This window comes from Bombus fervidus, chromosome 2, assembly GCF_041682495.2.
Source record: "Bombus fervidus isolate BK054 chromosome 2, iyBomFerv1, whole genome shotgun sequence".
In the NCBI taxonomy this organism is placed as follows: domain Eukaryota; kingdom Metazoa; phylum Arthropoda; class Insecta; order Hymenoptera; family Apidae; genus Bombus; species Bombus fervidus.
Genome location: NC_091518.1, coordinates 22,452,146 through 22,477,452, shown reverse-complemented (window position 1 = coordinate 22,477,452; position 25,307 = coordinate 22,452,146). Strand labels below are relative to the sequence as shown.

Here is a 25,307-nt window from a genome sequence, read left to right as displayed (position 1 = left end):
AGCGTGCTTTTCTTTTCTTCTCGGCTCGTGTTTTCATGGAAAATAGAAAAATAAAGGAGCGTTCCGACGCTCGAGAGCAATTACGACGGTCGGCTCATGTCGCTGACGAAGTGTCTTTTGAACGCCAATCGTGAAATTAGCCGTTCCACAGTGTGAATTAGCTTCACCGACGATGAATTCTTCGCTTTCATCGTAATTTCTCGCCATTGACGTGCACACGGTTCGGTTAACACTCTCTACCACTCTCTATTACACCTTTACACCACTTAATCACCACTCGCCACTATTAATTGCGGATGCGTATAATAAATGCCCAGTGGTTGTTCGACGAGGATCATATTTAATCAGCACGATGATTGGCTGTGAACTCTGAGAAAAGAAGCTGTCGATCGACTCGGGAAGCCGTTCGGGCGATAAAATTCGAGGAATCTACAAGAAAAATATGCCATTCTTTCCATCGCGCTATACAGAGGAGTATTCTTTCGATCACCGTTGACGAACTTTCTCGATCGTTTTCTCTCGCTTTCTTCTTTTAAACAGTCTTTCTCGTTTACCGTATCCCTTCCTTTTTTTCCTTCGTTCTCTTTCCGCTTATTCTTTCTCTCTCAACCCATTTTGTACGGGATAGTTAACGTGGATTCTATCAACGGGACGATCGTCGAGCAGAGAAATATTAATTAGAGGAACACGCGTCGATGCGGCAGCTCTCCGTCCTTCGAGGAAAAAATGTCTAAGTAGAAAACGACGAGGCGATAGAAAACTATCAGGCAGGCTCGAACAGCTTTGGATCAGTTATTAAGAGTTTTTAATTCGAAGAAGCGTCTTCCTGTAATTCAGGACTCTGCGCGACTATTCCTTCCATCCTTTTTTTCTCTCCTTTTCTTTTTTTTTTTTTGTCTTTTTTTTTTTCTCTTTTCGTACTTTAATGCGTATGGTATACGTACAATACGTAATATGGATTTACGGGAGAATAGGGAGAGGGGGGAGTTCGACGTTTGAAATCGGGACGAGACGAATAATACACGGTACGAATTACAGCATGACTCGACCAACGGGAAGGCACTTGGGCAAATTACGTGCCGAGTTGGCCGTCGTATCTAGCACGCAGGGCACACACCACCTTCGTATCCTCGTTTCTGTCTATCCGCGCCACTACAAAGACAGATCGTTTTAAAAGTTACTGTTTTTTCTTTTTATCCTTATTACGAGAACTTTAACTTTCTTCCCTCTACTGCTTAATCCTATGATATGTTCGCATTCGTTATGTATATATATAAGATTATTACGTAAATTAACACAATCATTCTATCGATCATTCGTTCATAGCATTCCCTCTTTCTCACACTGTCACGCTATTTCTATATTCGTATTTTCTCTCTTCGTTTCCACTCACGCTTGTCCGATTCACGCTTGTCGTTCATCGCCACTCTCGTCTAGGATATTAGACTCTCCTTAACAAGATACATAATTAAATGTATATGCTCGCCTTTTCGCGACGCGCCAATGATAAAACATAAATACACGCTTCTTAGGGCACCTTTGGTATTAAGCTTGATGTACTCGTCTTCGACTCTTTTGTATCTCTATATTATGCAATTTCGTCTACGAGCCACCGCGCTTGCCTTCGCTCTTTCGTTTCAGTTTCGTTCTCTTCTTCGTCGGACGTTGTTCTCCACGCGAATCCCTCGGATCGTGGATCGCGAGCACGCGAGTTACGCGACGCGAGACGAGTCACGCCTCCGTCGAATTACATCGTCCCGGGATTAATGGACGCGATTCGAGTTTGCTGGCAATTCTCGTACGAAACAGAGATGTAACGAATGCGTTACGAGTCGAATCGGTATATCCATACGCTTCTTCGGTTATTTATAGATACTAGGATAGGATTTCTCTCGAGTTTTCTCCGGCTGCGTCACTTTTAATCTGTTAACTGGCAATCGGCTGGATGGTTGCTTTTCAAAATCTTCGATAATTAGGAAATATATAATTCGGTCTTTTACTTTCACCAACAAGTTGCTTTCCATACGAATGAACTTACTTTTTCTTGTATTTTAAAAAATATATATATATATGTGTGTGTGTGTATATATATAAGTACTTTGCTTTAACTCCATGCTTCGCGATTCTTTTTGTTTACGCTTACAGGTATGTTTAACTTTCCTTATTTGCTTTTCACTCCGACATATAATCGTTCCGCAGCATACTTTGGTCGAATCGTCTTGCGACTTTTCGCGTTTTCCTCTTCCAATTTTTATATCGCGCGTACGAATGTACGTTTCGTGGTCCTCGATTTTCTCGATCGAGAAAAGATCGTAACTTTTATCTCACGCATCGCGATCTCACGAATATGGACGAACGCCGTGAGCCAAGGAGTTAAAACGACACCGTTCGTTGCTGTTCGTTAAAATATCAAACTGTTTCTTCGTTATTCTATCCCCGTCGTTTTTCTCTTATTACCTTAAAAAAGTAAAATAGATATTCGTTCTCTATACTCTCCTTCGTTCCTATTACACTTATCAATTTTTCTATACGAAACAGCAAAATAGAAATTCATTCTCTCAACGTTCGAACAGATGGGGAGTATCTTTCCAAACGTTCACGTTCGTTTCAACAAACGATCCAGTTAACAGGTTAAAGAGAGCGTGCTACAACAAAACTACTCTGTCTCTCCGGGAGTAATTGCATCAACGTGCATTATACAATAAATTTCCAACCCGTTTCATTTCTCTTTCCTCTTCCAAAACAATTTGCTCGAAAACAGCGCGGGGCTCGATTTTCCTAAAAGAATCTTTCGCGACTGTGGACTCTGTATGTTCCTCCGTGTACGTGTGAACAATTATTTATATATATGCGTGCGCGTGTGACTTCAACAGTGCCTTCCTGCTTTTACGCTTCTCTCCTCTCTCTCTGTATGTATGTATGTATGTATGTATCCAACGTATGTATATACGCTTGTTGTTCGTGTATCTGTATATGCGTGTAGATGCGTATATGCGAAAGAAAATGGTGTCACGAGTGTCGAAATCGCAACGTGCGACCGCCTCTGCGTAGAAATTCGCTAGAGCGTTACGACGCTTCGCGCGAGTTCGCACCGACGCGATGATGATTCTTCCGTCTCGTTTTCTCGCGTGTCTTTCGTGTTTCTCGTGTGTGCGTGTGCGTGTGCGTGTGTGTGTGTACATGTATCGTGTCTCTTTCCTTCTCGTGTATTGTTCTTGTTTCATCTTTTTTCTTTTTTCGTATTTTTTTTTTCCTTTTCTTCTATTCGTGTCTCTCGCTTCGTCGTCGTCGTTGATCGCAATCAAGACTCGGTGGAAAATAAATAGACAAGGTAGTACACGGCTAATCGAAATAGATCGATAAGTTAAGTCGTTAAAAAATATATATACCTAGGAATATCATATATACGCGATTATTTTGGGCCCCCCGCGAGTCGCGAATCTAAAACGCCGTTGCTCCGCGCAATTTATAAGAATTCTTTTTTTTTTTTTTGTTCCGTTTATTCCTCGTTTCTCTCTTTCCCCTACTTGTCGTGGTGCTGATTTTCGCGAGACAAGGCTCGAACCATACACACGCAGACACACCCCTGCCTCGTCATTCGTTAATTCCCGATCTTTCTCATTTTCTTCCTCTATATGCGTGTTTCTTTGTATTTTTTTCCCTTTTTTTTTTTTTATTGCGTGTACGCGAATGCTTACTTTCTTGTTTCTATTTCTGTTACTCTGTTTTTCTGTTTTTTTCATTTTTGTCGCACGTGCTATTTACTTTCTGTTCCTTTCGATATATTCCCACCCCATTTTAGTTTCTTTTCTTTTTCGGTTTGCCGTGATTATTCCTGCGCTAGCATATCGCCTCTTCCGTCTTCGCAACGATTTCTCGAGCAACTCGGTCGATTTGCTCTGGAAACCTGCTGAACCGTTTGTCGTGGATTCGTTGTTTGTCGATGTTTTCTTCGTTACCATTGCGCAAACAACTGAATCCGGGTCTCTCGATGATCGTTGCATTCCGGGGTGTAAGCACGCATGGTCTTCCCTCGTTCCTCTTACATGCCGTTGATGTCGATCTTAAGGTTGCCCGTTTTCTTCTCTCTTTGATCCCTGCAAGCATCATGAATTTAATTAAAGTACGTCCACGGAAAGAACGCGAGAAAGGCACACGGATAAATCGACCAATTAACTCGCCCCAAATATTCCATAGATATTACCTAAAGCTCGATCTTTTGGTAGATTCTCCTTAACCGATCTCTAAAAGACCGAATAAGATTAAATCTCCATTTTGTAATTAACTCTCGACTGGTATCGTTCAGCCGTTTCAGACCACCATGATATTTATAGCTGGATCGCTCGATCTTCGAATTTTTTATTTCATTTAACTTTATCGTATCGAATAAAACGGAGAATGCAAAGGACGAAGCAAAATAGAATACCGTAGACTTTATCGATCCACCATAAATTATTATAGTGGTCTACGAGCCAACGTTACTATCCAAGGGTTAATCCTCAAAATATCGAATAAACGAAATTTATTTGTTCCACGAATATAAATATAGCTACGCTTTAAAGGAGGATTAAAATAAAATAATACTTTCAACGAGTTCCAACAACGAATTTAAACCGATAAGAGACGGTAAAATCAAGCACGAACGGAAATAGTACAAGTTCTGCTTACTTCGCGCCCTATCGTTTTAAATCGTTCGTGAAAAGCAAAAGAGAGACAGAGAAAATAAAAGAAGAACGAGTAGGACGGGATACGAAATTGTTGTCGGCGTTCGTTCGACGTGAAATCGGAACGGATGAACCAAGTATGAAATGAGCGTTCGCTCGGCCGTTCATCGCGCCTCGTTTGTCTCCATTTCGCCGCTTTCACGGTTTTTGTCCGCGATACCTCGCTGATTTACAGCCGCGAGCAGGATTGTTCGGAGGCCGATCGCGCATCGCCGTGCGTTTACCAAAATCCCGAAAGTCAAATCAAACCGTTATTCTCCGAAATCGACCAATTTTTACTTGAGATATTTTTCCATTATTTCTTTCGTTCCGGTTGTAGGTACGATATGCCAAGGTGCTTTGGAAAGAGAAGGTCGTAAATTTTTTACGGGTGTTGTTCGATGCTTTGCAAAGAATATTCTGGCTATGGTTTAGCTGGGAAAATACATCTTTTTTTATTTAAGTTTGTACGAGTTTGTATCCTTTCTTATCGAAATATACGCGTGAATCCACGTTGAAAAATGGAATTTTGAAATTTCATACGCACGTACATATAGAAAATTTCTTTATGAATAAGGTTTTGTACATAGACGTTTATTAGTTTCCGTTTTAATTTTCTGCTTTGTAAGACAAACGCGGAACGATTCGAAGGGAAAGATTATTTAAAATTTACAGATTCGTGTTTTCCTTATAGTAAATCCTTTTGTCATCTGTACAAACTCTTTGCAAATGCAATTGAAAATATGCAGGTTATAAATTGAAATATATAAGTCATTGATATAATACGCATACATATGCAGTAATTTCAAATATTCGATTACGAATAGACGTTATAAATTCAATAATTTAGTCAGAAATTATGTAGAAATACAATTTTTACGATAAAAAATAGAACAAAAATCAGTTAATTCGGTCGATTTTCTTAAAAAAGAAGAATATTATATCGTGCTAGCGTTATATAGCGTTACGTCTATTCGCGTGTAATCAATTCTATTCAGAATACGTTCAGAACTTAACCACACAATTCTGCTTCGTTTTCCCATATCACGATGTATCCACAGGTAACTACAAAATTTGTCCGCCCTACGATCACACGTGTAAAACATCTTCGTCGCAACACCTTATCAATGTCCTTCGCGAATCGCCTCTTTTCTTTCAAAAACTTCCGATCCTTTCTCCAAAGCACCGTGTACAATTCAATTACCGTGAAACAACCTTGCTCGTATCCTTACGTCTGAATCGGCAATCGTAAAATCGACAAACCGAAGAAAACCCGTTAATTATGGCTGTTGTCGTAGTGGTCGTAGTCGGCTATGATCGCGGCTACGAAAACGAACAGAAATAAACGCTCGTCGAACATCCGGTTTTCGAGAGGTCGCGCGACAAGTTTACCGATTCACCACGAAGCTGTTGGTCGTCGCGTTCTAACGAATCCGTCATTGTCCCGCGGAACGAAAGCAAGAGACAACCTACGTTTCATCCCTTTTCGCCCTCGTGAGCCTCTTCCCACGGTTGACGAAGAAGAGACGCCTTGCCATTGAGTAATCTACGTACCTCGTTAGGCCGTGGCTGCATCCGGACTGAAAAGCTCTCTCTTTTTTCTTTTTTTTCATCTTTCTTTTTCAACGGCAGCTTTCGCGGATCCTTGGTCGTGGAGGAAGGAACGAAAGAAGATACAGGACGGTCGCGTCGCTTTTAATTCGCGTCGAAATCACGGAGAAAGGACAGAGACGGACAGAGATTTACGGTCGCGTATAAAAGTAAGTGGACGACATAGTGGAAATAGCTATCGATCGAGTTTCGTTAAATCCGGTTTGTTCACGCAAAAATGTTGTTATTAGTTTCGCTTAATTATTAGATAATTTATTTACTACGAAGATACAGAGGGTGAGTCATAAATGCATGTACGTACTTCAATGGGCGAATGTGTACACCAAAGTAAGTAAAAAATGTCTTACGAATGTCCTACATACCTCGGTTTGCGAGCGATGCGTTGCGCATCGACACACGCTACCGTCTGCCTTAAAGCCCGCGTTACACGTTGAAACATGTTGCGAATGTTGCGATGCATGCACCGACGCTTAGATTTCATGAATTCTGCATCAGTTTCTATTTACTTCCGCGTTACCGATCCTTCACAGTCAGTGACTCGATACCAACGTCGAAACGCGTGTTTCAAAATGTCAACTCTGATATTATTCTGATTGACGAGAGGTACGTGGATTATCAAAGACGAAGATTACAAAGAAATGGACGATTTCCTAAATACGCGCCATTAAAAGAACTAAAAGCCATTACGTAGAAAATATTTGTGTACGGATGATTCTGCTCTTCGACATCTGTTGGATAAAGTTCGTTTAATCGATAAACAAAATACAACGACGAGAGACGCGGTTAGTGCAGAAGTTGATGCGCTCAGCAGCGCCAAGATCTTAACCACCGGAAAGAGTTACGAAGATTTAAAATTTAGTACCGCAATTTCACTGCTATTATCGAAGAGTTCGACGATTCCCGAACCTTCTTGAACGCTCCAAATAAATTAAGAGCCTTCTCGAAGATTGCCCAGGGCTTCCTTTCGAAAGGAAATTTATTTCCTATGGAATTATACTCGAGAACCTGGTTTCGAGTTGGTTTTGATAGCGATACGCATCTACGTATATCGTAAGTTGTATCGTGGAACCTGGCTGTCGATGCATCGCAATATGTTTCAACGTGTAGAGCTCCCTTTGCATCGAGCGTCGTACTCGCCCGAAAATGTCAGGTATTCATCGAACACTCTCAAATCCATTTTATATCGTTTGTCGTAGATCGTTTACCCGCATTGTTCGCTTACGTTGAATACAAAGGTGCTATTAAAGAATGTTCTTATCGTAAGCAGGAAACGAGGCGAAAAATTCGAATATCTTTATTAATCAGCCACTAGTATCGAAGAACCAAGGGTTCCTTCGGACTGTCCATATATATCGTCGATACTTGCTCGACTAAATGGATCGATATATATCGTCACTATCACATGATCGTTAATATTTATCGACGAACCGCAACGATGTTGAGTACCTTGAAATATCGACGATATCGTTGATCGTCTGAGGATATAAGACGTTTTTTTACTTATTTCAACCTTCTCGAAATACGGACACGTATTTATGATTCACCCTGTATAAAGCTAGCACCAGTTCGATCGAACTTTATCACTCGTTGCTTCAACTGTCTGTCCACTTATTTCTGTCGCCGACCGTATACAGCAAGGGAGACAGAGACAAGGAGCGAGAAAGCGGTTCCAACGCGTCGGATATTCCTTCAGCAGCCACGTCCGTCTTGGTCGCGCCGCTTCGAAGGCGTCTCCGTTCCGGTTTTAGGCGAGATGAATTAGCGACGACGCGTTTCGTTGCAACGTTGTTGCCCAGCCCCCAAGCAGATTCTCTATCGATCTCTCTAATTTCACCGAGGGGAAGGTCGGGCAAACTGGCCTGCTTTTTTAGACAAGAGACTTGGTCTCGCTCGATCGAATCGTATTTTCGCGAGGATGATGCGTTGCTTCCGCGACCTATATTTTTGGCATTGTTGGTTGGATGCCGTTCTAGTTCTAGTTCTCGTATATTACGCTGTACACGTTAGCTAGCTCCGGTTAAGACAATTACAGGGTAATTTTCCGTTATCTAGAAGTTTACGGTGAAACGATTTTATACAATTTAGCGAAATTAAACGGAATGCTTTAGATTTCGTTTAACAAATTTCCAACGATGACGTATTTTTGATATAACATTTTGTCTTTATTTCTAGTATCTTATCGCTCAAATTTGGGTGATTGACTAACACGTATAAAGTTGAATTGTTCGTGTACAAATTGTCAAAATAAAGTTTGTTCCTAATTAAATGTTTATTAAATTTGCTTTCTTATTAAAAAGTAAGAAATATCAAGTATCAAGTACTGTAAGTAATTGTAAGTACGACTGACAAGAAAAATGGTTAATATTTTTGTTTCGAGTTATAAACGATCTCTATGTCGTGAATGCTGTTAAATTAGGGTCGTAGAGAGCAAAGAAAACAGAAAAGAGATCGCGAGCAATCCGGATGCTATACGTCTTCCACGATGATACGAGAATTTATTGTAAGACCACGATGATGTACGATACTTTGCTTTAGAAGCGTGCCACGCGTACATTCTTTGCGATCACCGATTCCACTCGTAGTTCCGACTTCCTCGATTCCATTACTCAAGGAATTTATCTTTACGAATGCAAATCGAAATACACAGTCTTTACATTTCTCGTATTTATTTTTTCCATAACGATTACGAGGATAAATAACGATCGAATAATTAGTACCAGCGAAGTGGAACGACGTTTAACAATCAAATATTCACGCTGGTTACTTTTACAACAATGTTAAAAAATCTTTTTCTAACATGTATTTCTTTCTCATATTAGAACGAATTTAAATAATTTCCTGCTTTCTTACTATTACAAGGATATATATTCACGTTAATTATTTATTTCCATAGGTAGGTGTTTCACAATTTTTCGTAATAAAATTCCATACCGTCGCTGTTTCTTTATAACAGGGATATATTGCAATATCGCGATAATCTGAAAATATTCGTACCTAAAGAAGGTTTAAAAGCATTAAAGTCGTCCTGTTCTAACGAACTTTATCCATATTAAAAATGTTTCACGATCTTACGGCTATCTTAAAATTACAATAACTTTACAAGAAAATCTAAAGGTGTATTCATATCGTACGTGTATTTTTCTTAGTTTTTGTTAATAAAATTCACCTGTCTCGTTATTCTTTTGCGATTAGTCATCGTTTCACAGTTATCCGACCTTCCCCCGAGAATCTCCAGCAACAAGATCTTTACGAAAAGCGCGGCAGGATACGGTGCAAGGGTGTCGCATATCAAAAGACCACGTTCAGGGAAGAAAATATAAAAAAAAAAAAAAAAAAAAGAGAGGAATATAAAACAGACAAGAGGACGGAACAAAAATGAACGAGTAAATACTATGCGTCTCAAGCAACACAGTGAAAGATCGAGCAGAACCGGAACGAAAATCGACAATGGTAAACGAAGGACGTGAAAATGATAGAGTTTCCTAGTACAATTCTCTCGTGTCGTTACGTGTCAAACCATTTTCTGTTTGAGTAAATCATTAAAATTGAATTTAATCTGTTTTGAATAAAATATCTTATCGGAAGATGATCTTTGTATTTTTGCTTTCTAATATAATACTATTTTCAAGTTTCTTTAAATAGTATTGTATTTAGCATTATCGCAATACTGTTTATAGATAACACTACTATGATGTAATCGATATAATAGCACTGTTATAATACTATTTTATAAACAGTGTTACTTGTTCAGCTTTATTCCAAGTATGTATTCAATTAATTCTGAAACTATGTACATAGACCCATGTAGATCGTGCAAAATCATCGAAGGCCACGTAGAATCGCTATAAGATATTCTCATCGAAACAGAATAAGTTTCGTTCGAAAAACTTCTTCGATCGATGAAATAGTCCGAAGGATCGAACGTTCTTAGACTTAAAGAACTTAAAACGTTCGAAGTATATAGTAAAAGTTATAAGTAAAAAAGTACTGCGCGTTGTATCAGTATGTCGAATAGGTCGATTAAAATCTTCCAAGTAAAAACGACAACGTAAAAAAAGGAACAAAACCAAGGATACGACAAACGAATCAGCGTAGAGACGATCCAATAACCTCGAAGAGCAAACGTCGAACAGAGTCGAGAGAGAGACGGAGAAAAGAAGAGAAAGAAGAAACAAAGGAAAGAACAAAAAGCAGAATGTGGAAGAAAAAGTTAGAGATCGGCAAATCGTGCACGATCCATAGGCGATTAGCGGCAAATAATAATTGGCAATTGGCGATACTAGTGGACTCAGCTAGCTCACGACGCGTCCAGCCATCGATCGTGATCGAGGGATTTACGCCCGATCGATCGTCGCGCGTTTTCTACTGCCAGCAGACACCGTGCGACGCGTCTTACCGACAAAGTTATCTTTAGATCGATCGAAATCGAACTGCGAGCTAATTGATCGCGAGTCTATCGCTGAGGCCACTGTACTGTAGGGAGCTGTGGTAAAATGCCCCTGAGAATTATCGGGAAAGTGGACAAATATTTACAAATGTCATTACGTGCTGTTATGCTATTGATGTACGGGTTGACACTGAAATGGCATCATCTGGAAAGGGACGATTCCTCGTGGAAGAAGGTGATCGAAGAGAACAGAGTACATTTTTATTACATTTTTATCGCGTCTCGAAAAGCAGGTATCTTCGAGAAAGATAACCTTCTAGAATAGGTTTTAACATGGGAAGCGTTGAGACGCTTGCAGATACCTTTGAATGTATATCGCGTATGTTATGTAAAACATTTTGAAATTTCATTAGAATGACACGCGATTATTATAATTATATTGGTAAGTTTTGAAGGAAATCTGAAAGTACACGATATTTAATACTCTTTAGTATACATCTCACAGAGACTACAAAACTATTTAAACAGTCAATTATGCATTACGTTGATGAGCCTCGATATTCGTCTGATGCGTTTAAGATGTTTGGTCGTGATGTGTACTAATTTTTTTGCGGAATATATATATGTTTAGGGTAAATAATTTGTAACTTCCACGTACATTCCCAGATCGATTAAAAAATTTACCAATGCGATCACGATAGTCGTGTCTTGTTATAACGTTAACGAAAGTTTAAAACGTCTTATACATAGCACGATATACGTATCGAGGTTCTCTGTGATAAGCGTGGAAATACTTTCGTGAGTCGCTTCATATGGAGAATTATTTCCGTATTTAGTTAGAACGAAGGAGCGCGTAAGGAGAGATAAACACAGAAAAGAGAAAAGACAAGGGAAACTCGCTTCCATCTACGATACGACGACTGCCTTTACTCTCAAGAACTAAAGCGCTACGCGCGGGAAATTTACTCTGTGCTCTTAAACTTCCTTTTGCGCAAAAAACTATCCCGTTTCCAATTCTGCCATGATTACCAGGTCACCGTAAAATGCGTGACAGGAGAGCAAATGGAGGCGATAGTGACACATCCGGTCAAGCCTGTCTCGATGGTTCCTACTTTATAAAATGGGAGAGGGAGCAAAAGTAGCGACAAGATCCTCGTTTTTTCCAGAGGCATTTCGTCCAACTCCCCACGGTAATACTACGGTGTCCGGCAACGAAAACGCAGATCTGTGCTTCGTGCAGTTTCATTGGAATCTTCGATGGTTCTTCGTTGATGGATCGAATGGTAAAACGAGATCGTAAAAAAGAAAAGTGGTGCTGCGAGGAAGCGAGGAGAACGAAACGGTATCGAGTGACAGACGAGGATCGACCGAAGGGACATCGATGGCCCATAAAGAAATTCCCGATGCCTAGCTCTCGGTCGGAAATCGTAAGGACGAAAAGGAAAATAGCGGGATAAGAACGAAAGAGAAAATGCAAGAGAATATTCGCGATGATTGCAAGGGTGTGGTTGATCAACGAGACAAGGAGTCGAGATAGGGGAAATATCTTGACAAAAATCGAGATAAGAATCGAGATAACGTAAAGGATGTGTCGCACAGGGTCGCTGCGTTTTCGTCGGGATGTATACAGGATGTCTGTAGCGGCTAGCGTAGCATAAAATGAAACCTACTTCGATCCAGAGATTTGTAAAGCCCACCTCGGCCATTTTTGACTTTGCATATTCGATTCGTATTGCTCCCCGGTCGGAGGAGAGGAGAAAGGATCCTTGGAGAGTGGCCATCGCCTGGGCCGCGTAGCGAACGTCTTGGTATTCGACAAAGGCCACTGGCGACCCTCCCTTCGTGTGCATACGAAGCCGGGAGAAACCAGGAAAACTGTGCATAAATAAGAGAAGCGTACAATACGTGCTCTAGTTAATTATGACAGACGGTACTCTGGTCAACAAGAGAAGGGCCTCTGTGTGTATGTGTGTGTGTGTGTTTACGCGTGTGTTCGTTCGTCCATTTCCATGTTATTGCCATGTCGAGAAACTGCGGTGACGCCGATCGAACAGCATGGAACGAGACATCGTGACATATTTCGATGCAATTTTCTTTGAAGTCTTCGAAAGGTGATCTCCTTTGCTAGAGATTGTTTCGATGGTTAGAGAGGAAAGAAGGATTAGTAAGGACTGGATACAGGAAGAATCGTGGTTACTATATCGTACCCGGTATTGTGTTTGATCGATCGAATATTCTGTTTTAGGATTTGCGAAGAAGCTAAATTTTTAATATATTTTTAATAACGCGGGAAACATTTAACGATAACTTTCTTAAGAACGATCAAAGACAAAGTGTAAATCTAATTGACGAAATTCGGCTTGAACGTTAGCGGAACAGGCTCGTCGATTCGTCATACTACATCGTTCTTGGTAAGATTTAGATCCGTTTGGCGTGTATGAAGACCGATTACCGAGGAATTTATATCCCAGCCGGACCGATCGGCTGGTTACGACGCCATTAACGGAAGTATCGATATCGATTACGCTTGATTTACCACGATTCCACCAGGCACCGCGTTAACCACGGTAAATTTCGATTCTTTCAATTACGGCACGCGTCCATTATGGTGGACTTGTCGATAGATACTTTCGTTGCTTTCTTTTTTCACCTCTGATGGAAAGAAACCGGCGAATCGTCTCGCGATCGAAGATCGTTTTAACATTGGCAACATACATGCGATATTTCTATTAAGGATATTATTTGCTATTTGCAAATATTGCTCGAACACGCCGCATTGGTTGTACCATTCGAATGTATCGGATTGGCAATTAAGCGATTGCGAATTTTGTCATTAGATGGTAATGACAAAATCCTTAAGTTCAATCGCTTAGTTGCCAAGCCAATATTGAAACGCGCGTTAGGATATGCGATAAATGGCGTGATAAATATATTCTGATTAAAGTGTTGGCATTTTCGAGCAAATATTTGATATTTGCGTTAAAAAGTTCGTACTTGTAGCGAATGGTAAACGTGGTTTCGATTTGACACTGTAAACTTGTACGTATCAAAGTTATGTACGTATTGGAGAATTAAAAACCTACGTTCTTAATATACGAGTATTTATTTTATGGAAATTAAGCATCTCTGATTCGTATTTATTCAAACGTACATTTATTAACATACCTATTTGTGTGTATCTCATTCGTGCAAAAGTTTCACGAATTCAATACGCCTGTATTGAATTTATCGTACGCGTATATTTAATTACACACGTACAAATTATCGTCCTCTTAAATTTTAAAATTCAAATAATTTATAAAACCTGAGAAAATAGAAACTTTATCTTGCTTTAAAAACAGATAAAGTAGAAAAAAATGAACAACTTATACGAAACTTCTATAAAACAATTAATACACACGATATTATTGAAACGATAGAAATATCCAAATATTAAATAACGCATGTATGGAGCAGGAGTCAAAGTCTCGTTGTTTTTTCGTGCTCGCGATGCTCGTTCGCTGTTTTGCGATGCGATCACCGTGTGCGTTGGCTGCGTATACGTGTATGCGTATATCAGAGTGTGTCGATCAATGCCACTAAATATCTCGATACGTGGTTACGGGTACTAGCACAGGTGCGTCTTACGGCTACGAGCTACGACTGGTGGCAAAAAATGAATCAGCGAATGTCAGTGATGTACGTTTCTTGGAGGCAGTGCTGTTAATCCGGTTTCAAGAAGCTCTCTTTTAGATACGTTTGCAATCGTATTTAAACGCTAAAACTACCATCGGTCAAAATAAGCGGAACCATAGTATTTAATAAAAATATCGAATTTCGCAGAATTTGAAATAAATTTAAATTTTATAGAATTCTCTAATAATAATAATTTGAAAGAAAAGCTCTAACAGAATTTTAAAGAATTTTCTGTCACAGAAATTTTTTAGGGATTTTCTGCGATTTGGTTCTGTAATTTTGTTATCTGTGATTGCTTTCCCGTAATTCTTCCGTGGACGAAGATTACTTTCTTTCCTCTTGATTTTCTTAGTACGAGTTTCATACACTAGTCAGTGGTAGTTTTAGCGTTGATATACATATATGTACAGCCGAAATGGAAAGCCGGTTAAAACGTTCAACCGTGAATGTTAACCCCCTGTAATACCAATGTAACTTACAACTTACATAACCACGTGTCTACTTCGTTTAAAATTTCATTTTACTCGCTTACTGTGTTATACCGTGGTATTTTATTGATATATTACGCTAGCACCAAATTATCCATAAACGAATCTTTTCCCTCTCGTAAAAGAACCTCTTTAGAGGGTTAAGGACGCGTTAAAACGCGTGTATCGTACGAAGAGATAGATAGATAGACAGAGAGTAAGAGAGAAAGAGAGAGAGAGAGAGAGAGGAAATACGGCTGATTCGGCGCTGACCTATATCGCTCTCTTAAATTTCTAGTCGCGTAATTGTTTCCAGAGTATGGTAGAGCATGGAGTATGCTAGATTTGTCATTTCCAGTTCACCGCACTATGGCCTGGATGTTCTTGTAAAAATTCCACAATTTTGACTATGATGATCATTAATGTTTGATCTTTAATTTATCATCTTGCGATTCTCTATGGACCTGCAGATACGGTAAATCTCTGTTTCATTTTAAGGGAGATTAGTAAGCGCGGTATTTCTATAGAAACTTCGTTGCGTATGCGTATTATTTATTTATTGGAGTTGAATCGAATCGATTTGATTAAACTTTGATTAAACTTTTGGAGGTCGCTGAACTAAAACGAATTTGTCATATAGAGTGACTGCAAAAAATGTTTGCGCATATCCCTATTTTCTAACCAAGCGATTTTTATTAGCTTCTACGTTTTTTAGTTTTGTACGAATCGTTGCTAAGTGATACGAAACTTTATGTCCTTGGATTTAATCGATTAGTGTGCAAATACTACGATAAATAATGGCGTGCAAATGCTTTTTGTAGTCACTGTGAATCTAACGATTAAACTATATCAATTAATTAAATTATATAACGAACAAATGTGCACAAAAAATTACACCTTAATACCAAAATCTTTTAAAAATCTAAGTCAATTTATATAACAAATTGTGGATACACCTGAAACGCAGTTTTCTTCCCTCGTGTGTGACAGAGTTCCCCAACTTGTAATCCTCGAGAGGTTGCCATAACAGGAGGCTTAAATTTTAATTACCATTCTAATGAAAGCAAGCCTTTCTTTTATAAAATCGAAATTTTATAACAAAGCCAAAATTAGTAACGTGAAATTGGTGATAATTAGTAATGAGAATTACATACCATAATTAAACATAAATACTTATATAAATAACATCTATACCAAGAAACAAATTAGAAACGAACTAAATAAAATATAAATAAAAGGTCACGTATCTCGCGATAAAACAACCAGTAAATAAGTTCCCGCGGTCAGGAAAATGGGTCGATGTCTTTATCATCGTATTCGTTGAAAGGATAAAACGATCTTTTCACCGCGATATTCATACGTTATCCGAGAGATGGCAAAAACTGATAGATTTCAATGGAACACGCTTCGATTAATCCTTCAAGTACGAGTACGTTTTTATAAATCGTTCCCTCCAAACGCAAAAAGATGGCAAATTCAATGCAATTATCGATACGCGACGTCGCTCGCCAACGACAGACGTGTTTCACGAAATTTTCGTTTTCTCGTCTATCGACGACAGTCGTATTTAAAGGGTTAAAGCCACTAAAGCGTTTTTTTTTTTTTTTTCATAGTAAATATATTTTCGTAAAAGGTGGCGAGAACTTATTCATAGGGCTGACAAAGAGAGTAATACGCAATGAAAATACCGGAACTCGAAAAGGAAGAAAATAGAAGTCGATCGACGTACGAGACGTTCGGTTCGAAATTAAAATCGCCAAAGGGTAAACGGGGTCGAGTCATCCTCCTGTACCAGAAACGAGCTCGCCATTCACGGTGTAAGCGAAACTGCGGGCCAACGGTTCTTGTATCGCGATGAATGAACTGGATATGACGTCAGTCGTCCGTATCTGACGCAACGTGTTCCGTATCGATTTCCTCTTTCGCATCGGCGCCGAAATAGTCGACGAGCATAGAAATCGCGAGTCGAACCGCGTCTCTCGGCGCGCCAGTTTTTTTTCCGCTTTTCTTTTTCGATGCTTTCTTCTTCCGAGGTTAAATCGACGTCGATTCTCCCGTTTTCCCTTCTTCGGCCTTCCCTTCTACTCGAAACGAGTCGTCGATCGTTAAAGAACGCGGGCGGAAACGAGCGAAATCGAGCGGTTTATCGAGGTCAAACGCGCTACGTCGAAGGAAAAGAGCGAGAAAGATAAGAAGAGTCTTGCCTCCGCGTTTTGCATAATTAACACGCAGAATCTCGTTATATCCGCGAATCTCCGGTTTGCGCGTATAAATTCGCAAATAGCTGCACGAGTTGATTAAACGCGTTTGCATACGTTCGGACGATGTTTACGCTTCTCCGTTTGGGCAGATTTTCGTTAATCCGATTGTTTCTCGCAGAGAAACTTGGTATTAGTTTGTTTCCCGTTAACCCATTCGAAGCCGATGATGCGCCAGATGCGTCGTTCGATGTCCATTCGAAATATCTTTACCATGATCGTACTACGAAATTTCTATAAATTTCTTTCCGTGATCCCTAAATAGAAATTATCGCGACTAACGAATTATCGATAATCCTAAATGACGTTGATTGTTTACCGGAGAAATATCGAAAGAATTTCCCGGATGCAAGCAGTCGCGATCTAACACGCGGTCGAACGCGTGTACTCGGTGTCGTGGGAAGGTTCCGCATGACGGGGCAGGCAAAAATAATTTGCTACGCGACCGCGAAACGCAATGTCCGCCGGAGATAACATACTTCCAGACTATTTGCTCTCGTATCCGTACATGGAACTGTACACAGAAAACTACGAGTCGAACATCGAAATACGTTTCACGACTAGCGTCGATTTTTTCCGTTGTCAAGTTTCTTTTTGCAATATACGCCGAATATTCGACATAATAATTGAAAATTTTAGTAAACTTGAAAGAATTAATCTTCACCCGAGTTTGAAAGCAAAGATACGAATTAAAATTGTAGGATGAACGTGTCGTTTATGGAGCTTCTATTTTGAACAGAAAGACTTTGAAAATCAACGAAGCATGGCGTGGTTGTTTGACTGATTTGACTCGGTCTAATAAATCTCGTCGCACGCTTTCGAGATTATGCACGATAGAGAGACCACTGGATAACGCTGGATCGAAGCTGGATATATTCCTACGGGTGTTAAATATTTTATTTATTTTTTTTAACACTCGAGATACCTGATTTTTATATTGCGAATAATTTTCGAATAATAGCTAGAATAATAATTTTTCCAAGTATGAATCGATATCTATTTTATCGTTTCTATCGCCTGAATTTTTCTTTGATCTTTGAACGTTAATTTATTTTGTATTTTATAAACGTTATGTCGTCGCGCGATTATATTTAATACAATATCCAAGCTTGAAACAATAAAAATGAGATTCTTATTTACGTACGTTATTAAATCTACGATTACAAATTTCTCGAATCTAAAATCAAAGCGGTCAACCGCACCAAGTTTTAAAGACGAAATCAATGTTTTCTTTCGTACAATTTTAATTCATCTTTTTCTACAAAATGATTATCCAAATTCGAGTTATAAAATTTTCTACATCCGCGGATGGTCTGGCGTGAGAATTATTATATTCGAAGTTGTGAAATTGTATATTTAATTCTGTCTGCCCCAACCACGCGTTCTTGAAACGTAATTTACGAGGTGTAACGCGTGTCGCGATAAAAGTCTCGCGTGTCAATTAGCGCACGTGGCGTAGAGTCAATTTTAGCGGACCGCGTCTCTGATTTCGTTTTTCGAGGAGGAATTTGTTCGAGAAGTCATTACTTCAATCTACGCAACTTCCACCAGCTATTGTTGGACTTTTTCTGTTCTCGTTTTCGTTACCGGTACAAGTTTCTTCTACCTGATTAAATTCCGAAGACCGTTCGTATAAAGAAAAATTTTAGGCACGTCCGAGCTTTTCTCGTGAAATCGTTCGCGATCGAAGATCGACGTTACCTTGTCGGGATGCTAAATTCGTAAAATTTGTAGATGTACCGTAGAATTATATCGGCGCATTTTATTATATTTTATTTTTCTAATTATAAAAATTTCTATAGAATTATTATCGACCACAAAGTTGGTAATAATATTTCTACGCTAAAAATGTTGAAAATTATAGTACCGTGTAAAAGATTTTTAATATTAAATACCACGTCAGGTAGAATAATTTGCAATCTACTCTGATAAACGTTTATTATTCCACTCTATAGGAAAGATAATGTAGTTTGAAAATCAGGTATATTTGTATAGTAAGAAATTATATCTCGAGCACCGATCGTAAATATGAAATATTCCGGTGATTTGATATTACCTCTTCTTTTTAGAGATTATTTTATTCGCTTAGAGTATCGATCATTTAAGCGTAATTGGTCTAGACAAGCCGAGAAACTTAAAACTATTAGAACTCTCGTAACAAGTTTTTTCTGTAACAAGATAATATGGACAATTAAAATGTCATATTTTTCTAAATCTGCATAACCCACAATTTCATTTATAATCCAAATGAATTATTTATTTCCAATCATTCGACCAATTATTTTATCTATAATCTCACTCGATGAATTTGCTTATAATTATTTATTCTAAATCTGCACACCCTGTAATTTCATTTACAAGCCAAATCAATTATTTACTTATCCCCAATCCTCTAACCAATTATATATTTCATCTACTATCTCGATCAATAAATTTCAACTCAACTATCTATAAACCTACCTATCTATACATTTCTATCTCTTTATATAAATTTCAATCTTTTAACTCTCTCGATCGATAACCCTAAATCTTCGATAGTTTGGTTTAGCAATTCGGACACTACCCATCTCATGTCCAAACTTGTCGATATCTGCGCAACACATAGCCCGGCGCACAATTTGGAGTCCTTCTAGTCTGTTTGCTATTCTTATAAACAGCGACCGCGAGTCTGTCTCGCGGTTGAATTTCACGAAACTTTCCAAAGCCTCGAGAAAACAGGGATCGTACGCTGGAAATATACGGAGACAGAGGTACGCGTGTATGCACAGCACGCGACGCTTGACGCATAATAAAAAGAGTCGAACGGACAATTTTTGATCGGTTCGATAGCTGTAAAGATCGAGATAAAGGGGTTACGAACGATGGTGCGTATTTCTAACCTGCTGAAGATGTCCTTGAGCTCGTGCTCGGATACGAACTGGCCGAGGTTCGCCACGAACAAGGTGGAACAGGGCGCGTTGCTCACTGCTATGTTCGGCTGGGACGAGGGTGAACCTACCGGCGATGCCAGTGCCGGCGAAGGTAGGAAATGGGGCAGCGACGCGTGTATCGACGTCAGCGTCGTAGGATGCGGCAGAGACATGGGCGCCTGGAAAAAGAAGAATACAAATTTTTCAGCGTTATTCGCGATCTTCGACTCGATTCGACTCGATGTTGGGCATTCGTGTGTAGCTCTGGCTCGGTGAACGACTCTGTTATTTGAGAATATTAACTTTTTCGTGCACATTATATTTGCTCGTATCTTTGTTATCGGTACTTTATAATTTTATCGTTTCGTCCCTTATATTTATTCGCTATTAGATTCTTCCTCTATATGTGTCTTTATGTGCAGGTATCTTGTTCTATATATACAGGGTGTCCCATTCAATGACCAATGACCAACGTTGCATCTACGCTACATTTTATCAAATTATTTTTTTCAATTAATTTGCATCGTCGAATTTTTTCATGTTTTTTTAATATGCTGCATCTGAGAGGGAATTCCAGAGAATTCGACTAATATTTTTTACATCGTTTCCATTTAGACTCTAAAATTTTATGAAATTATAAAGTATTTATAAATTACGATGAACTAATGTTCGGTCTTTAACGGTTTAATTACTCTCCTGTTTGCGATGATATTAAGTATGTTTCAGAAAGGAGTTGAGTTAAAACAAAGGTGACATTAGAATTTTGAAACGAACCTCCATTTTTTATTACATATTCAGCGTGTTTTCAAAACACTAGAAACTCGCGTCTTTCGCGCTATCCGTTACCGATATATTTATTTTAAAATTTAAGGTTACCAAACGTGTTACCAATGTAGACCGCATGGACTTGTCACGATCGCTCATAACGCTGCCATCGCGATACGGCATTGCCGAAACGCGAGATTGCAATTTTTTAATACGTCCAAAGTAGTTAATTCCCTGTGTCGCTTTGTCGAATTTGAAAGTTTATATTTCATTCTCTTGTATCGTCGCAAATAGGAGAATAATTAAGAGTTGGATTAGACACTCTGTATGCAACGATCTCCATTTTGGCGTTGTTGCTAAGAAATAGACTCGGTTTTACAGTAGTAGCTAGGTTCCTATTTATATTTATTGAATACTAAATTCCTGCACGGTAGAATTCCATTTACCTGAATTTTCTTGGGGGATAAACGGTTCGTACAATAGCAGTTCGTTAATTTTTCACGCGACCAAGCATTTTTCGTTCGAGCAACTGAAACTCGCGTTCGGATCGACGGATGCGATCGATGATCAATCAGGTATTAATTAAAAATTCGTTCCAATAAATGTAATTCTACTGTACTTATACCGACTTATCGTTAGATTACGAATGTTTATACATTTTTGTGGAATTTAAGGATGTAGGACAAAGTACGCGTGACGTTCAAAAATATATAAAAAGTACAAAGTACCCGTTACGATATTTGCAGTGGCTGAGACAAATTTCTCGCTAGAATAGTTGCGTGTAAACTTCTTTCGTTGATAGAGCGTATTATGACATTATCGGTAATTGTGAAACGGTATCGGTAATTAGATATTTAGTTGAAAGATACGAAAATTTGTTAGAGATTAGAGATTAAAGACGTTATTTGGCGCGTTTGGAAATACAGAAAAATTTCCTAGGAAACTAAGAGCAACTATTTATTCCGTACAAAGGGATAAGATAATTTCCATACAAAATGAGTTATATTTTCCATTTTGTTTTGAAAGTAGTGAAATTTCCAGTGATGCTATATCGATCGTAGTATTATACGTTTCGCGTTCTTCGTTCAGATCTCAGTTATGTTCGAACCATATTTAGGTCACGTCTAAATCAATTAGAAAAGGTTAATCGCAGTTAACAATCTTAAGAACGCAAGAACAACCGTATAACTTGATTTCAAAAAAATGTCAAAGTACATAGTTGATTACTCGAGTTTCGCGCTTTCATATTCTCAAAAGTAACAGAGGCGTTCACGAGCTCACGTTTCATGCCTTATTTAACCATGTCTACTCGTCCACTTATCTAAACGTCCACAAAAACGAACCAAGTCTATTTCTACTTTCTTTCTTCTTGAAATTTCTCTCTCATTGTTCTTATAATATTTTCTTTTTCAAGAAAAATCTCTGACGCGTTAACACAGCGTACTTACGTATAAACGACGAATGACATTAATATCGCCTAATACTTCGGTGATTTACGTACAATTTAGATGTAATCGACAAAACAACGCAGGCCTGTACCGCTGAAACTAAAGTCCATGACCGAGTTACCGAGCGTGGATTAATTAACGCAAGAACCGTGTTAAATACGAATGCAGCATAATTTGCAGCAACGTTACAAGAAGCGGCTTCGCGATTAACGATCGAATAACCGAGAAATAATCTCGACGGTCAGCCGGATTACCTTTTATTCGGAAACGCGCGAGTCCATAACCACTTTGTAATTTCAAGTCCAATTATTTTCCGAAAAGCTATCGCTTGTAAAAAATACTATTCAAAACTATCTGGTTATTTCTTTGCTCGAGACAGAGACGATGGTGGATCTTTACCCGTTTATGGGAGATTAAAAATCGCAGAGATACTTGCAACGTACGTGATTACTGGAACAGTTTATTAGGATAATTCGACTAATCCAAATTCTTCAGGCAGTTATCCTCGAATTTTAGTACAGGACTACAATGCGTATTATGCGAAAAATGTTTGAGATATTTCAATTGAAAGCAGGACGTGCTGCAGAAATTGTTGCTAGAGCGTACCGTGTCGCGCAATCAATTCGCAATTTCACGTCGTAACATATCGTTGTTACCATAATGCCCGTGTAATTATGTATTGCGCTACTTGTTTCGGAAATCCTGTATTGCTGCACCGTTGCTGCGTTTTCTTTTGTCGAGCGTTGCAAAATCGACTGCTCGACCTGCCTCGATTTTCTTTACGCCGAAACATATTGCCAACGAAAAAGTGAAATTCCGAACAAAAAGTACCTTTATTCCTAAATAATGATAATTTTGTCCACGGTACGAAACTTATCAAAAACGAAAGTATCTTTATTAGTAAATCGCGATGAATAGCGTCCACCTCGACTCAAATTATTATACAAATATCTTCGAGCGTGTTTTAATATCGCGGCGAACGTTATTATCGTAAAATAAATCAAAGGAAGAAGGATTTTGAATAGAAACTTATCGAAGACGAGAGTATTTGTATCGATAAACCGCGATGAATAGTTTCCGCTTGGAAAGGAATTTTTACGTAAATATTTTCCAGCGTTTTTTTTTCCCAACGATAACAACGAATACAAAGAAGTTCTTTCAATGGACACTCGTCGAGGAGGAAAGTATATTTTTTTTTATTCTCAGATAATAACGAACAATATTTCGATTCGAAAGGAATTTTTCTTTTTAATGCAAATTTCCTCGACCAGCTTTTTTTTTTTTTTTCAACGATGTCACGAACAGAAACGGAATTAGGAAAATCTCGAGTCACTATAGGAACTCTTCTGAAAGCAGAATGCAAAAAGTTCGCGAGTGAAATATTCTCTATTTAGCCGAGCTTCCGCCTCATTATCACGTCAAGCGGATTCCGTGGAACATTTTTATTTCGACCGAGGAAAATAGTGGTATTTACAAGCGGTTGAAACGGCCGCTTCAGGTCGAAACCGAGATGCTTCTTTCTCGTATTATAGAATTAAATAAACGTCGATATTTATTCGTTTAATGTTCCCGCCTATAAAACTGAACGTCAACCGTCCGTCTTTATTAATTCAGTGAAAAGTTAAACAGTTTTCGAGCGTCGTCTCTTTAATACGATCCCCTTTCTTTCCTTTGCGCTTTGAAGTTCTTTAATTACGTTGCCAATCTCACTGAAATCCGCTCTATCGTTTAGGTAGTAAATAATCGAATTGATAATCGCGAAATCGGATGTTTCCGTTGGATGCTTTAATGGAAAAACTTTTTTTCGCGTGCAATTATTTCGCAATTAGTCGATCGAAATGATAGCGGATTTGTCAATTATCAGGTTGTGGGCTGCATGGGCGCGTCATTGACTCGACCCACGTTCGACATCAAACATAAAACTTCCATTAAATAACGAAATATGACGGTGGTATAAGATACCCGACTTTCACATTTGCAACGTCGAACGAAGAGCAAAAGAAAAAGGAGGAAAGAAACAGTTCTATTTATTTAACGAGAAAATCAATATCCAGTTATTTAGATCGTTAATAAACAACGACGTTCTAGTTTTAGTTGCCACCGACAAAATATTTAGACGTCGTAAAGTAACGAAATTGAACTTAAAAATTGCCCATATCTTTCAAACGATTAAATTACCAACTCTTTTTGAAATACGATTCCAAATTACTAAATGTATTCTACATATAATACAAATTGCTAATCGCTTATTTCAATCAAATCAATCGTTAACCATTGATCGATCTGTTTGATCTTCGATCTTCAACAACTAAGAGGAAAGAAAGGAAGAAGGGGCATAAGAAACAACGAATCAAAATTATCTTTACCATTTCTAACGTTCTATACTATTTACGATTTTTGTTACATCGAAACGAACGTATCTCGAAGCATCTCGTTCGAAAAACCTTTTTTCTCTTTAATCAAACCTGCTTTCATCGTTCGATTTATTTCGATACGCGGAATCGGCCTATTTTCGATTCTGTTTAAAAAACAAAAGAAAAAAACAAGTGGAAATAAAAATTGCCACGATACACGACGGTCCACCGAACGATCGTTGCCCGCTTAAAAAGTTTTCAACGACCTTTAATTTATTTTGACCAGGGGCAGAGTCACTCCACTTTCAAATCCTTTTTTCCCTAGTTTTTTTTTTTTTTTTTTTTCGCTACGGACAAACATTTCTCGATCGGACGAATTTTTCGTTCTATCAGTCAAAACCATATATTTGCCGTTGTCGTTGTTGTTGTTCTTGTTGTTGTTGATGTTTTTGACTGATATTTTTCCACGTTGTCACGGTAGCCGACGAAGAAAAGCTGTTCGATACGGTTTGGCGATGGTGCGTGATAGGTACCCGCGTGAACCTGGCACAGAACTAGGCGATATTAAAAATCAATAGGTGCTGGCCGTTTCCCCAATTCGTACCCGGTTGTACCAGCATCGCGTTCTTACTTGCCGTCGAGAAATCAGCCAGACACGGTGCCTGCCTGAAAATTTCGCGATACACGGAAAACAAACAACGGCAAGCAGAAAGAAACGAGAACGAATAAA

General features: G+C 38.8%; 1 protein-coding gene across 9 annotated transcripts in view; it reads right to left on the bottom strand.

The window, feature by feature from the left end:
• Positions 1-1,210: 1,210 nt before the first annotated feature.
• Positions 1,211-25,307, bottom strand: part of LOC139994486 (protein couch potato) — a 183,243-nt gene continuing 159,146 nt past the window's right edge. For 4 of the 9 annotated variants that reach the window (XM_072017221.1, XM_072017194.1, XM_072017212.1 and 1 more), the window contains 3 exons: positions 19,981-20,189; positions 12,372-12,576; positions 1,211-4,097 (listed from right to left, as the gene is read on the bottom strand). In XM_072017221.1, the coding sequence (XP_071873322.1) occupies positions 3,841-4,097; positions 12,372-12,576; positions 19,981-20,189 (671 nt within the window). In that variant the 3' untranslated portion in view covers positions 1,211-3,840. The remainder of the gene's footprint in view (positions 4,098-12,371; positions 12,577-19,980; positions 20,190-25,307) is intronic. The other 5 variants (XM_072017230.1, XM_072017239.1, XM_072017204.1 and 2 more) reach the window with 4 other exon arrangements.